General features: G+C 38.0%; 1 protein-coding gene across 4 annotated transcripts in view; it reads left to right on the top strand.

Annotated features, from left to right (window-relative positions):
• Positions 1–13,926, top strand: part of gig (TSC complex subunit tuberin) — a 75,861-nt gene extending 61,935 nt beyond the window's left edge. For 2 of the 4 annotated variants that reach the window (XM_089638006.1, XM_089638008.1), the window contains 8 exons: positions 5,990–6,219; positions 8,202–8,377; positions 9,429–9,954; positions 10,235–10,498; positions 12,954–13,089; positions 13,182–13,322; positions 13,406–13,582; positions 13,696–13,926. In XM_089638006.1, the coding sequence (XP_089494132.1) occupies positions 5,990–6,219; positions 8,202–8,377; positions 9,429–9,954; positions 10,235–10,498; positions 12,954–13,089; positions 13,182–13,322; positions 13,406–13,582; positions 13,696–13,920 (1,875 nt within the window). In that variant the 3' untranslated portion in view covers positions 13,921–13,926. The remainder of the gene's footprint in view (positions 1–5,989; positions 6,220–8,201; positions 8,378–9,428; positions 9,955–10,234; positions 10,499–12,953; positions 13,090–13,181; positions 13,323–13,405; positions 13,583–13,695) is intronic. The other 2 variants (XM_089638007.1, XM_089638009.1) reach the window with 2 other exon arrangements.
• The last annotated feature ends 1,501 nt before the right edge of the window (positions 13,927–15,427 follow it).

Here is a 15,427-nt window from a genome sequence, read left to right on the forward strand (position 1 = left end):
GTATTTTAGTTGTAAATTCGTATTAATACCAATTATTTCTTTATTTTCGCGGCCGATTACCGTAGCGGCGGGCCCTTTAAATTCAGATATTCGCAATAAATTCGTAAAAATGCTAAATATTTACGCGTAAATCGAGATTTCGCTGCCGATTTCGGTCGCGGCCTACCCTTTAAATTGAGATATTCGTAAAAATACGATATATTTCCGCGTAAATCGAGATTTCGCGGTAATTTTCCGTCGCAGCCGGCACATTATTTCAAATATCTGAATTTAAATTCGTAAAAATACGATATATTTCCGCGTTAAACGAGAATTCACGGCCGTATTCCGTCGCGGCCAGCTCTTAAAATTCAGATTCGAAAAAAAATCGCAAAAATACGATATATTTCCGTGTAAATCGAGAATGCGCGGCCGATTTCCGTCGCGGCCGACCCTTTAAATTAAGATATTTCATGTAAATTCGTAAAAATATGAAATATTTCCGCGTAAATCGAATTTTATCGGCAGTTTTTCGTCGCGGCCGGCCTTTTAAGTTCAGATATTTGAAGTAAATTCGTAAAAATATGTCATATTTCGGCGTGAATCGAAATTTTTCGACCGATTTCCGTCACGCCGTATTTTTTAACTCGGATATTCGAAGTAAAGTTAGTAAAAATACGATATATTTCCGCGTAAATTGAAATTTCGCGTCCGATTTCCGTCGCGGCGGGCCCTTAAAATTTCAGATATTCGAAATAAATTCGTAAAAATACGATATATTTACGCGTAAATCGAGATTTCGCGGCCGATTCCGTCGCAGCGGGCCATTTAAATTCAAATATTCGAAATAAATTCGTAAATATACGATACATTTACGCGTATATCGAAATTTCGCGGCCGAGTTTCGTCGCGGCCGACCCTTTAAATACTATATTTGGTGTAAACTCGTAAAACTACGACATATATCCGCGTAAAACGTATTTTCTCCGCCCTTCAAACTCGGATATTCGAAATAAATTTGAAAAAATACAACATTCCAGTGTAAATCGATTCAGATTTACAAAATAATAATACTAATTAGGATGATGTATAACCACGTAAAAATACATTTTTCGGCGTTTTACCGCCACGGCTGACTTTTAGATTCAGATTTACGAAGTATTATGATTTATTTTCGCAAAAATCAAATTTTTTCGAATTTCACGAACAAATTTTCGTGCGCGGAGAAAAATAAATTTCGAATTACGAATTAACGAATTTCGAATTAAAAAAAATTTTGTATGAAAAATTTTTTCTGCGGAAATTTTTTTGGCGAAAATTTCGAATTACGCGTTTTTTCGAATTATCGGGGTTCTACTGTACTTACTTTTGTTTATTTGTCTATTTTTGTCTGGTCTTTTCATTTGTACACAAATTGTCTTCAGGCGAAATATCATAAATTTGTAATAAGTGTATTTTGTTTTGAATAGATCATTGTGGTGCAAAGAAATAATAAATGTTTTAGATCAGTGCTCCGCAACCTTTTCTCACCTACGACACACCAAATTTCTTCCTAGAATTCCGCGGCACACCAAAAGCTAAAATATATAGATGTTAAATTTATACACAAAATTTTACAATAATTTCTTGTTTTTTATTTGAAAAGTATACATAAATACATATAACTATAACATATTTATTTTTACGCAATCTTAATAATTATTATAAAATAATAATAAATTAATGAGCGATTAATTGTTAAATTAACCTGCGCTTGTTTCAATGAACACAAAAGTTTTATATTCGGCTCGATTTTTGACAGCGCAACCCGAAGTTCTTGGTCAAGACCTTTTAAACATGACCGCTTATCATTTTTAATTAATACAAGCATTGAAAAACTTTGCTCACATAAGTATGTCGTTGAAAATGGAAGTAGTGTTAAGAATGCTTTGACGGAAATGTGAGGATATTCTTTTTTAAAGTAAATCCAGAAAACATCTAATTGATCTTCGTAGAGGTGAAGTTTTAATGTCATGTCATTATTTGAATCTGTAAATTCCACTCGAATTTGCAGAGGCAGTGCTTCCGTAGAATATATTGCATTGGTTGCATCAGGATGTCGAATCCAATCGTATTGTTCCATATTAATGGAATAAAAATATTGATCAAATTTCTGCTGAAGCATACTTAAGTGTTGTTGGGCCAGATCCACAGTTAATTGTTTGTTTTCAATTGTACTATGGTTGATCCTTTGGTACATTTCCAAACATCCTTTTTGCAACTCTTTCTGCCAAAGTTCGTTATTAATTTCATTCAAATGCTCGAATATATCAGCAATGTATGCAAGTTTGGCTATCCAGTAATTATCATAGAGGTGCTGATATAGTTTGGGCATATTTTGATTTAAAAGAAACTCACACACCTCGTGACGAAGCTCAAACAATCTAGCCAAAACTTTGCCTCGGGATAGCCAACGAATTTCAGTATAAAACAATAAGGATTCATATTCGGCTCCCATTTCTGCACAGAGTATTCCAAAGTTTCGCGAGTTTAGGGCACTTGATTTAATTATGTTGATTTTAATGCATTCATTCATCGTGTTCAAAAGTTCGACCATCAATGCTTCTCGATGTATGCAGCAGTGTGTAAATTGTAACGTTGGATTTTTTTGTTTTACACAAGAGACAAAACCCTTTTTACCGCTGTTTGCCGCAGCGCCATCCGTGCAAACAGCAATGCAATTGCTCCATTTAATATTAAATATTTTGAAGAAATTATCGGTTACTTGAAAAAATTCTTCACCGGTAGTTTGCTCTGGAACCTCCTTACAAAATAAATAAAGTTCGTCAGCGAAAAGTACAATAGCTATCAACTGTGCTTTATTTTTAATATCGGTTGTTTCGTTGATCTTAAGTGCAAAATTTTCAGCCAATAACAGTTTTCTAATTAGTGTTTCTAATATATTGTGAATACGTCTTTTAACAGTATCTGCAGACAATGAAAAATAGACAATATTATGAAAAATATTTTGTCATTGTGTATTAAATACGTAATGATATATTGTAAAATGTCAAATACATTGAATTTGACCGCGGCACACCTGTGTCCGACTCACGGCACACCAGTGTGCCACGGCACACCGGTTGCGGAGCACTGCTTTAGATGACGGAATTCCTTTTATTTATGTATCTGTTCTAATTTTCTGGCGTAGATGAAAATCGTGTTTCAAAAATAAAATTTTGAACGATATGTCCTTTATACCAAATAAAACATATCAGGGAAAAATATAGAAACTGCCCTGGAAAACCTGGAATTATCAGGGAATTTTGAAATCCGTTTTTTGTGGCCACCCTGGTTTAGGTATATTACCTCAAAAGACAACTTCCTATTGGGAACAGAGTGTGGCAGTGTGGAGTGAGGGGTTGATGTAGGAAAATTCATCTGTAATAATAAAACACAATTACCAATATAACTCCCACAATTAAAGCAAGATTTACATAAGTTTAAATATAGACAGAACCATCAATATTTCAATAATATTACTATGTATCAACTTATCTTTTGAAAAAAATAATGCTGGTTGGCTGTTAAATATTAATTCATATAAAAAGTGTGTTTTTCCATTTAATATATAATGTCACACCACAAAGTATTTGCTTCCTTCGATAAAAAGATATTTACCTTTGCTTTAAATGTTGAATCGCTATCATCAACATTTTTGTCCGTTACGAATTCATGTGGTAACAAATCCACCATCGAGAGAATATCCTGCGAAGGATTTGGTGGTTGGGGACCTCCACCTGTTGCCATCACTTCCCTCCTATACCGGCTCAATTGGCTCTTACAAGCCAATTTGAGCATCTTCCATTGAGCTTGTATCTGACCCATATCTCTTTTTTGGTCACTTAGTGTGTTAAATCTGAAAAATAGTGTGCTATTAATTATGTGGTATGCATACCTTTACCTAATTAATTTTATACTATGATAATTTTTTTATTTGAAATGGATGTCAAAGCTACGAAGCGACAAACTTAAAGTTTAATCTGTAGAAAAGTTAACAATGCGGATATATTATGGAGGTATACTTACTTTAATAAAACAAGCTTCCAAGCTTCCCTCTTGGCAATTAGGGTGTTACTGTCCGAGTTTTTATTCTCTACAGCCCTCACCTGTTCAGCCACACAGTCCTTCAACAAGGCCTACAAGGAAAACAATCATTATACTTACACTAATTTCAAACAAGTAAACAAAACATTAGAGCCAAGATAAAAGTTAACAAACCTTTTCAACGTCACCCCAATTTTTGTTACGCTTGCGCCTTTTTAATTCTACCTCCAAATTAATGTCAACGTTATCCATTTTTAGGTTATTCAAAGATAAACAAACCAACTCTTGGATTACTTCTTTGACATATGAATAAACGTGAAGTTGGCAACACGCCGCGAAATGCCAAATTTTTCAAGTGTTGCTACTGTAAAAAAATCATATTCCATAATCCAGCCGTCGAGCTATATTGGGAAAATTTATGATTATGAGTAAAGATTTTTAATCTGACCAGTATAGGCCCCCACCCCTGTATAGCTAATACGGGGTATTATCGTCGTATTAGGGATTTCATTATGAGTAAGACTGCAAGTGTGCGAAATTTCATCAGTCTCCGAATAAAACTGTAGATTTATTTAAAAAACAAACCCACGCCGGGACACTCCTAGAAATGCCTATCAGTTTTGATAAATTGATTTGGGTACTAGAAAGTACTTTATAACATCCCTTATTTAAATGCATTGAATACCTATATCAGGTGCTCAAAATTGGTAAAATAGTGTAGGTTCACTGTAGTGAGTGAAGTAGAGGTTATGGGTTCACTTGGGAGGTGTAAATAACAAACAATATTAATTCTTCTTATCTAACTCAAAATCTAAAAATAAATAGAAAACACACTGAATCAGTGGTAGTTTGAATGTAGGAACTGCCCATGCAAAAAGTCTCCAATTTTTGTTGCTAGTTTAAAATCATTTTGGCCAAAGTGAGATGAGTAAAAGATGCTATGGCAAGTAGGAAACCAGTTTCCTTTACTCCCCGTTGCGTCAATCCATTTTTCTTTCATTTTTCCTTCCTTTGGAAATCTTAAATAATCATACTATAAGTTACGACACATAAAAACGGAGATATACAGGGTGCCCGGGAGATACTAAGAAAAATAAATGATCACTTTTCATGTGAAAATCGCACAAGAGTAACTGCTCCCAACCGTCTGGAGAAAGTGTGATTCTGGCATCCTCAATCTCATCACTAGCTTTCATGTACCGGCCATGATAGATTCGCAGCCAGTATGGTTTATTTATGGCAATTTTGTATTTACTGGTGAAATGATACTCCATTTGTTTTGAAGTTCACTTGGCGTGTTGCAATTTTACAAATTTCCACTGCACAAGAAAGCATTTTGAATAAAACGATGCTCGGCGACAACACAAAAGCAACTAAATTAACTAATTCTTTCCGTATTAACATCAAGCTCAATAGACCGTGATCCGCCGATGGTCGGGCATACCTCACAGCATATCTCCTTGAATTCTAATATTTTGGATTGTAACACTTGTCAAACCTAGGGTGAGCAATATTCATGCTCATTCCTCGTGCGTTTAAACAACTTCATTTTCAAACAATTTCATACATATATGTATGGATTGTCCAGTACGGAAGATACAACTTCTACCTAATCATCATGTCGTTTCTCCGAAGGGGTAAGCAGAGAAGATGGACCACCACACACTTCTGTCTATTTATAGTCTTACGTATTCTTCTGTTATTCAGACTCAAGTGTTATTCGATCCACTTGGTTGTGCAATGTCTTCCTAGGGCGTCCCCGACTTCTTTGCATGAATCCGACATATACATAATATTTTGTTGCCACTCCAGTAATTCAGAATTATCCGGTAGCATTTGGTTTTACTTAGTGGCAGTTTAGTGTGAATTTCTTCGGGTGGAATTGGTAAATGTAATAATGTTTATTTGTCTACCTTTTTGTCAGAGCAAAAACCGCCACCCCGTCCGGCGCTCCAACTCGTCGCCGGAGATGTCCTCAAGTTGGAAGAACCCATTCCACGTGCGTGAGCGCATGGATGCACTTGAGGCGCAGAACCAGGAGTCCACGGAGACCATCAATATGGTGGGCACGGGCGGCTACAGCAATGGCAGCGAACAGATGTACGAGACCAACGGCAACAACACTCACGGGAAAGCCATTGAGGACAGTAATAGGTGTGTTAATTCATAAATATATTAACCCATTTTATGCTGTGATGTGTGGAAGAGAGACGGGTAAAAGTGTACAAGAGCAACAGCAACATTCACGGGAAAGGCGTTGAAGATCATGACAAAACTTCCTTTTGCATCCAATTCTAGGAAACACTTCCTTGCAGAGTTATGGAAGCATGGAACAAACTTCCACAACATGTCATTTTTTAAAATATAAACCAATTTAAAGCACTGTTGGATTCTATTTGGATAGAAAAAAAGATTAACTTATTTTAAAATTTAAAACAACTCTGTTACTCTTAAACTCATTGTGAAACAGATATGAGAAAATCAGTAGAATGCTGTCTGCTCATTAAATAATAATAATATATTAACCCTTTCACTGCTGTTATTATGTCTGGCCGGATTGAATATAGCGAGAGAATTGGAGAACAATCACAGAAAGAGGTTTGAGGACAGCAATAGGTTTTCATTTTTTTTATGTGACACCTTACAAGAGCGCCCATGTCTGTATAGTGTAAAGGCCACCTGTCGGGCAGCATTGTAAGGCGGGTTAAGGTAGGGGCTGTAGAAAGGAATTTAATGCGATTATATGAAGAAGGGAAAAACAGATGCCGATATACGAGTAGTCATACACAAAAACCAGTCGACGAAGCAGCCCGTTCTTAAGAAGCCAACATCAACTGTGAACGGATGTTCCGCTCATGTATGTCCAGTTTCACACACGTGTACTGGTGCACCAGGGATCAATGTTGCTTGCTCGATACTACTCAGCGTTCCCACATTGCGTCTGTGCATAGCAATAGATAGCAATCGGTCTGTCAACAATAGATTGTCAATCAGACGGACCGCCATCCTTTGCACTGAATAAAATAGGTTTATCTAGTATTGTGGGAGCCCCTGAGTAACTCCTTGTTCCGGATCTTTGGTTCCTTCACTTGGAAAGGAACTTATTCTTGATAGATGTGTTAACCTGTTCAAGCCATTGATGATAGTAACAGGTGTTTTTATTCATAAATGTCTGATGTGGGACACGGGTGGCAGAGCGGTACATGCAGATGGCTGATTGAACATGGTGTTGGGCCGCGTGTGATGGGTTGTTCTATAATCGAGAGCAATGGTACCAGCCTCAGGAAGAGCATTATGGACAACGATAATTGGTATATTCATTCACGATCCATTGCCGTGATGTGTGGAAGACAGATGGGTGGAAGGCGGGCACTTGTGGGGGGAACACGGGTGGTAGGGAGATGAAGTGTGATGGGTTGTTCTATAATCGAGAGCAATGGTACCAGCCTCAGGAAGAGCATTATGGACAACGATAATTGGTATATTCATTCACGATCCATTGCCGTGATGTGTGGAAGACAGATGGGTGGAAGGCGGGCACTTGTGGGGGGAACACGGGTGGTAGGGAGATGAAGTGTGATGGGTTGTTCTATAATCGAGAGCAATGGTACCAGCCTCAGGAAGAGCATTATGGACAACGATAATTGGTATATTCATTCACGATCCATTGCCGTGATGTGTGGAAGACAGATGGGTGGAAGGCGGGCACTTGTGGGGGGAACACGGGTGGTAGGGAGATGAAGTGTGATGGGTTGTTCTATAATCGAGAGCAATGGTACCAGCCTCAGGAAGAGCATTATGGACAACGATAATTGGTATATTCATTCACGATCCATTGCCGTGATGTGTGGAAGACAGATGGGTGGAAGGCGGGCACTTGTGGGGGGAACACGGGTGGTAGGGAGATGAAGTGTGATGGGTTGTTCTATAATCGAGAGCAATGGTACCAGCCTCAGGAAGAGCATTATGGACAACGATAATTGGTATATTCATTCACGATCCATTGCCGTGATGTGTGGAAGACAGATAGGTGGAAGGCGGGCACTTTTGGGGATGACTGATTGAAGATGGCGGTTGGTTATGTGCAATAATATATTTTATATCCCATACACTATAATAATTTATTTGTCTTGCAGTTCACTGGGAAGCAGTTTGCAGCAAGGAAAGAAGAGCCACGCCATGAAGAGCCTGACGAAGGACATGCGCGTCAGCTGCGAGGCCATTCCTGAGGAGATGTCCGGCAGCACACCGCCCCACCCACTGCACCACCCCCCCTCGCACCACCACCTCATGACATACAATTCGGATCCCGGTACACCCTATTATCATTACTCATTTTTTTTTAATGAAAGACAAACATTCCCGTATTACGAATAACCCGGCAACATTTGAAAATCTCCTATCACCACCACAGTTAGCGGAAAATGTTGCTTGTGTTGAGATAGAGGACTTAGCTAGCCGAGGAATTGAACACACGATTGAACTCAGCCACTGACCGGTTTTGTATGTTAACCATTTCTAAACGGCTGTCGCATGTGATTCAATGGCGGCTATACCCGTTGTGTATGTCGTTTATGAAAGAAATATTACTGTCCATTGTTATCAAGTTAGTTTTGTGACAATTAAATAAAACCTTCTTGCAAAAAAATCTAGCAGATGACATTGTTGTCTCATTTTCTTTCTTTCCCCTTCTTATTTCATCAATGTATTTTAACTAAGGACATACATTGTGTCAAAACGTGCTTTAAGACGGAATAGATTGTGTTAAAAAGGCCAACATTGTAAAGGTTAATATCCGTGTCTTGCTGAATTTATGTAGTTTTTAATTTGTAATATATTTTAACTAAGCACATACATTGTGTCAAAACGTGCTTTAAGACGGAATAGATTGAGTTAAAAAGGCCAACATTGTAAAGGTTAATATTCGTGTCTTGCTGAATGTATGTAGTTTTTAATTTGTAATATATTTTAACTAAGCACATACATTGTGTCAAAACGTGCTTTAAGACGGAATAGATTGAGTTAAAAAGGCCAACATTGTAAAGGTTAATATCCGTGTCTTGCTGAATGTATTTAGTTTTTAATTTGTAATATATTTTAACTAAGCACATACATTGTGTCAAAACGTGCTTTAAGACGGAATAGATTGAGTTAAAAAGGCCAACATTGTAAAGGTTAATATCCGTGTCTTGCTGAATGTATGTAGTTTTTATTTTGTAATATATTTTAACTAAGCACATACATTGTGTCAAAACGTGCTTTAAGACGGAATAGATTGCGTTAAAAAGGCCAACATTGTAAAGGTTAATATCCGTGTCTTGCTGAATGTATGTAGTTTTTAATTTGTAATATATTTTTGGCAGGAGCAGCTCACCTTGAGAACCCAGAAGGACCTCAAGCCTCTTCCACATCCGAAATCAATATCGCCAAGGTCTCGTTCGAACAAAAGGACTCCCAGCCCAGAAGAGAACCGATGCCCTCAGAAATATTCTCCAAAGTAAACAAACCTGCCGACATAATCATTGTGAACTCCACAAAAGCGACAAACTTCACCGGAGACACGATAACCAAAGTTCCCATGTCGCAGGAGGTATTGAAGCTGAGTTCCAAACCGCCGCATTCCCCCGCCCCCGCCTCTCCCAGACCCGTGAACCGGGTGCAGAACTTGGCTAACAACTCGGCCCTAAGGATACAGCCCTCTATGTCTCAGGGCAGAAGCAACTCCCTCCTGCCGACGGACTCGCTGAGAAGCACAGCTAATTTTAGTTTAAAGTTTAATGAGATGCAATCTAGTCAGCAGAGCAGCATGCAGCTGGATGACCTGCCGCCCGTCTCCAGGTCCAAGAGGTCCAACACCATTTCTGTGATGAGTCCCACTCGAAGGAGAAGGTATGCAACATTATTATTATTTTTATACAAAATGTTTTTTGTACATTTTGATTGATGGAGAAGCGAATTCCGCCTATGTATAATACTACCACCATACATTGCGCTCAGCGGCTAATGGGTTATATATTTAATGAAATATACTATCTATGTATCTTCAATACCCGCCACTAAATAGTTGTTATGATACTCCTCAAAAGTTATTGTTTGGCAGTATTGTTTATTCATCAATGATACATAATATATTCAATTAATTTAGTACTTCACACGTTCCATCCACCAGGGACAATCCATCCCCAAAGGCCAAAGATTCGTGCTCCCGCTGGGGTGCAAGCCCCGCCTTTGTGTTCCTGCAGCTATACCATGGGTCGGGGGCGGGTGGAGCCGAGCGTCCCTTGCTGCTGAGCGGGCCGCACCACGCGCGCTCCGTTAAGACCCTGGACCTGGTGCCTCCGCTGGAGACCTACCGCGTGGGCGTCCTGTACGTTGGCCGGGGACAGCATGACAACGAGACCAAGATGCTGAAGAATGAGTTTGGAAGTTTAAGGCGAGTGATTTAATATGTACATATATATCCAGGGTTATTTATTTATTCATTCATTTACGTCAGTTGGGCTTTTACATCAAACAAGTATAAATTAATTACATAACATAGTGCATTCAAATTAACATAATAATAATCTTTTTATAGCATCAAAAGAATATAAAAATAAGATATAATAATAAATGGTGTAAATAACAAAAATCAACATAAAATAAAAGTAAATTATAAGTTAAATATTTACATAAAAAAGTAAGGTTATATGATATAATAATGTTAGCGAAACAAAATGTTTCTGATTTAAATTTTAGTATGGCATAAATGAAAAGATCAAAAGAACTGAATTTATTTCCAAGCCTTTGGGCTGGGGAATTAATAAAATAGTTAGTTTTAGATTAATGAACAAAGAACAGCTCAGGAAATCTTGTGGTGTTGATGGTTTTACTATTCGAAAAGCATTAATACATATATTAATACTCAGTTTCTTTGTTTTTTTTTGCGTTTGGAATTTAGGCAAAAAGCGACCGCTCTCCCCCTCAGGTCGATACAACTCGAGGTTCGTTTTGGCGTGCGAGAAAAAAGTTGCCTTTCATTTGTTTTGGGCTTCAGGCGAAAAGCGACCGAGACGCCTCTCTGTCGGCGTAGAACCCAGGGTTCAATTCGGCGTGGAAAACCCGAAAAACCGAGTAATCCGGATTTCGTATGAAAATGTTTACTAATATATTCGTTCGGGGTAAGATGTCGACACAAATTTGAGTAGCATCTGGCGGCGGAAACTGGAAGCGCTCGCGGCGCGCCATACGAAAGTGTGCAGTACTCTCTCCGGCCGCCGGGATTGCCCAACACACAAAAAAATGATTTGCAGGCCGAGAGCTTCCCGGCGAAAAAGAAAGTCACGTGGTCACGCAAAAACCACGTGGTATGCTTTTTTTATAAAATCTACACGCTCAACTTGATGATTGCATTCCGTAGCAAACACGCAGTCTGCCTTTAAAATTATCGAAAAAATTCATCCTCCGAAGGTTAAGGAACGTTAATCGGCCGTCCCACAAATGGCGTTCGGTTCAAAATTTCTCACAGTAACCAGCTAAAGTTTTGACATTTGCCATTTGAATCGAAAACGCCAACAGTCGGGCTTTTGGTTAATCAGAGATAATAGCCGATCATAGACTAGCAGCGAAATGTTGTGAATTCAAAGAAACAATAAAATCTGTGTAGGTACTTACTTTGGCAGTATATTTTTAAAAATCGATAGTGCTTTTGAACGAAATAAAATAAAGTTTGGTAAAAATAATTTGACACGGATACCATCGACCCGTAGTGAAAAACTACATCAATAGCGTCTCGCTAATTTATAAATTGTACCAGGATCGCAGAAGTTGGATAAGGTTAGCCTGGGAGCCATTCATATTTAAAGTTTTCATCTCTTTATTTTTTAACGAGTAGGTACCTAATTGCGTTATGTATATATATTTTTTTTAAATTAAATTTATTTTGAAATGACACCTTTGTTCCTCAATAATGATAATTCTTATAAAGTCATTTCTACCAAAAATTAGCTCGAGGACGCTGTAACCTACCAGGAGCACAGAAGTTTGGGAAAGTTATTTACTATTAAAAACGGAAAATTTAATTTTAATTTTTAAAAACACACATATATTTTAATACATTTGTGGTCACACATTCATTGCTTCATTCACATGCAAACATACATATTAGATTTTTAAAAGTTTTTAAATTTTGCGTGTTAATTGAGCAATTGTTTTTCCAAAAAAACAATTTTTGAAGAATGTCGGTGACAAAAACCGTAAATACGATATGGGTATCAAATTACGCGTCTCGACCTACACAAACCGAACGGCTCGGTGAAAAAATGATCAGTAAGCTCCTTGGGACTTTTTTTTCTCCATATAGACATTTCTTTTTTAAAATTTTGTAGTACAACACTCCTGGCTTTATTCACATTCAAACATTAAACCAAATATTGACCCATTAGTTTCGGGTAAAACAAAAGTGTCGAAACACACTCTTTACTTCATCCACATTCAACACCAAAAAACATGTAATTTTTTATTTTTCACATCCACTTACTCGATTAATTTTTACCCATTAGTTGCCTGCAACGGGCAAAAAGCTAGTATTTATTAAACCATGGCTCATTGGCAGTATCTTTGGGTGAATCCTCTACATGAGAGAGTTCCGTTTGGCTGTTATCTCGGGAATGCTGGGTATCTGCAGCCTTAGTTCTAGGAGGGATGTCGCATTACTGCTGATGGCTTACAAGCTTCTGAATGGTTTCTTATCAATACCAGACGTTCCGGATGAAATAGGATTCAGGCCGGAACAGAAACACAGGCTTCTGATACTTCTCAGGTGCAGAACTAACTTACCAATCCTAATGCCCCTGGGAAGACTTATTAGGTTAATTAACTGCCTATAACAATTCTATTTCCGTTCTTAGGTATGCCGAATTCCTGCAAGATTTAGGAACACTGATCTCACTAGAAGACGCGGAGACTATGGGCTTGTTCTTGGACGTGGAGAAGGGTGGGAGAGATGGCAGGTTTGCCTACGTCTGGCAAGATGATATTATGCAGGTATGAAGTGCACAAAGTAGCCTAAAATAGAATTTAACAAATCTAACTATATTAGTGTAGTTAGATGTGTTAAAGATCGGTATGTATTTCAGGTGCTGTTTCACGTAGCCACGCTGATGCCCAACAACCCGTCTGACCCGGAGTGCAATGAGAAGCGCAAGCATATTGGCAATGACTTTGTATCCATAGTTTATAATGAGAGTGGAGAGGATTTCCACATACAAACAATTAAGGTAAATATGCTATTTCAGATTAATATAGCGTTCTGTACATTCGTGAATTAACACCCTTAATTAAATTGTTTTCTGTATTTCAGGGTCATTTTAACTTTGCCTGTGTCATAATCGAGCCCCTGGATCATGGCACCAACAAGGTCACCATTAAAACCAAAGGAGAACTGATTGAGAGAGAATTCTTAAATACAACAGAACCAAAAATAATATCGGATCAGAATGTGGCCCTCCTGGCTAGGCAGTTGGCTCTCCATGCTAATGTAAGTTATCATGAGCCTGGTTTGTGTGCAAAACCACATTTGTATGAATAATCAATCATGTCAGTTTAAGTCAAGTGACTGTTCTATATGTAACTATTTAATTTGTTTCCCAGTTGGCATCGCTGATATCCCGTTCGCTGAGCACCAAGTCGGCCATACCCACTCCCTATGCCTCCAACTGGCTGGAGCGTCTCCGCATCATCAAGCGGCTGCGCAACAAGCTGCTGCAAGAGCGCTCCGACAACAAGGACAGCTCTAGCTCCTCGCACGTCAGCCCGCCCGCCTCCTGTGATGCCCGCAATCGCCTCTACATGGAAGACTTCACCGAGTACACATAACCTCACATCTGATCACCCTAAATTTAGCATTTAAGGTCTTAAGGTGCTTGTAAACAAGCCTTTAATCTTTTGAATGCTGACCGTTTCAATGCCTGTCCCGCCACGAGGCTCGGTGAAACTTCAGGCGGAACTTTGCGATAGCGGAGGAGAAAAGTAGACATGGCTCGTTTACCGGCACCTTTATGGCACAATAGCATTCATTTTATAATTCTATTTTGATACGGAAAAATAAATATTATTATTATTACAACTACTACTGCATCTTTAGCTGTATCCAGAGATATTTTTTAAATGAACCTACTTACTAATGTGACGATTTTTAAGCATCATCAAAGTTATTATTTTTGACATTTTTAAAAAATGATGTTTTGGACAAAATTTTGTAATTATAATACATATTATTATGTGTAATAATCAGGACCAATATCGTATAATTTCAAGTCAAGTATATTTAATCATTTGGTATAGTAATATTTTATCATTTTGGTACTTACGGCCGTTGTTTCCAACTTTTCAATTGATCAATCTGAGACACTCAGCCAAGAGGTTTGTGCAATGCTCTATTTGCCTGTTTTCAACCATTTTTTATTGTTGATCATCCTAAGTGTGCCCTCCCACTTTCATAGACAGTAAAATTACATGAAAGTAAAAACTTTCAATTTCAATTTAACATGTGTATTCATAATATTTTATTTATATTGAATATGCATTTATTTTAAATACATGTATATGTACATAAACCAACAATTTACATTTGACATTTCTCCTCTGTGCATTCACACGAAACCAACATGGACAAAAAAAAACAAAACGTAGCAAGTACTTGATGCAGAATGAGAACAGCTTGTAACATCATTCGGCATTCTGTTATTGAAAGCAACAGGCGAATGAAATTTTTTGCATTTCACTTTCAACATTTTTCATAATTAGTCCTTTGCTGAGCGGAGTTAAATCCCCTAACTTGATTGTTACTTAATGGAGGGTTGCCCTGGAAAGAGAGCGTAGTTATGCATTTGAGCAGTTTTGAAGCAAAATTTTGACCTAAGAGTTGCTCTGTAGGATTGGAAACAACGGTTGTTAGTTTCACGTCTACCAAGTTAGAACAATAGCTAAGCAAGGCTTCCATGTCAATAAGCAAGCATTATTCACATCTTAAAGTCCCAGATATTGGTAGATACTCACAGTACTGCCCTGATTACCTCTATTAAACTTTGCTTGAAATGGCTTTAGCCGTGTTTGGTGACCAGATCGGAATAGCCAGGTACTTCCCAACCTTCCTCTTATCCATCGCCTTCCCCATCACTCCCTTACACACCAAGAAAGTTAGAAGCTTTGCGGTATTTGTGGTAGATGTGAAACTAATAAGATAATTCATTTCTAATGCTTTCCGGCAGTATAAAAATATAGTAAGATTAGCTCTAATCAATTATTATCCACATTTATTGGTTGGCCACATATGGATTTGTTTAACCCTTGGGACCTTCTAAGACCCAAACAGTCCCAAATG

This window comes from Hesperophylax consimilis, chromosome 12, assembly GCF_061612785.1.
Source record: "Hesperophylax consimilis isolate HC1 chromosome 12, BYU_Hcon_1.0, whole genome shotgun sequence".
Taxonomy (NCBI): Eukaryota; Metazoa; Arthropoda; class Insecta; order Trichoptera; family Limnephilidae; genus Hesperophylax; species Hesperophylax consimilis.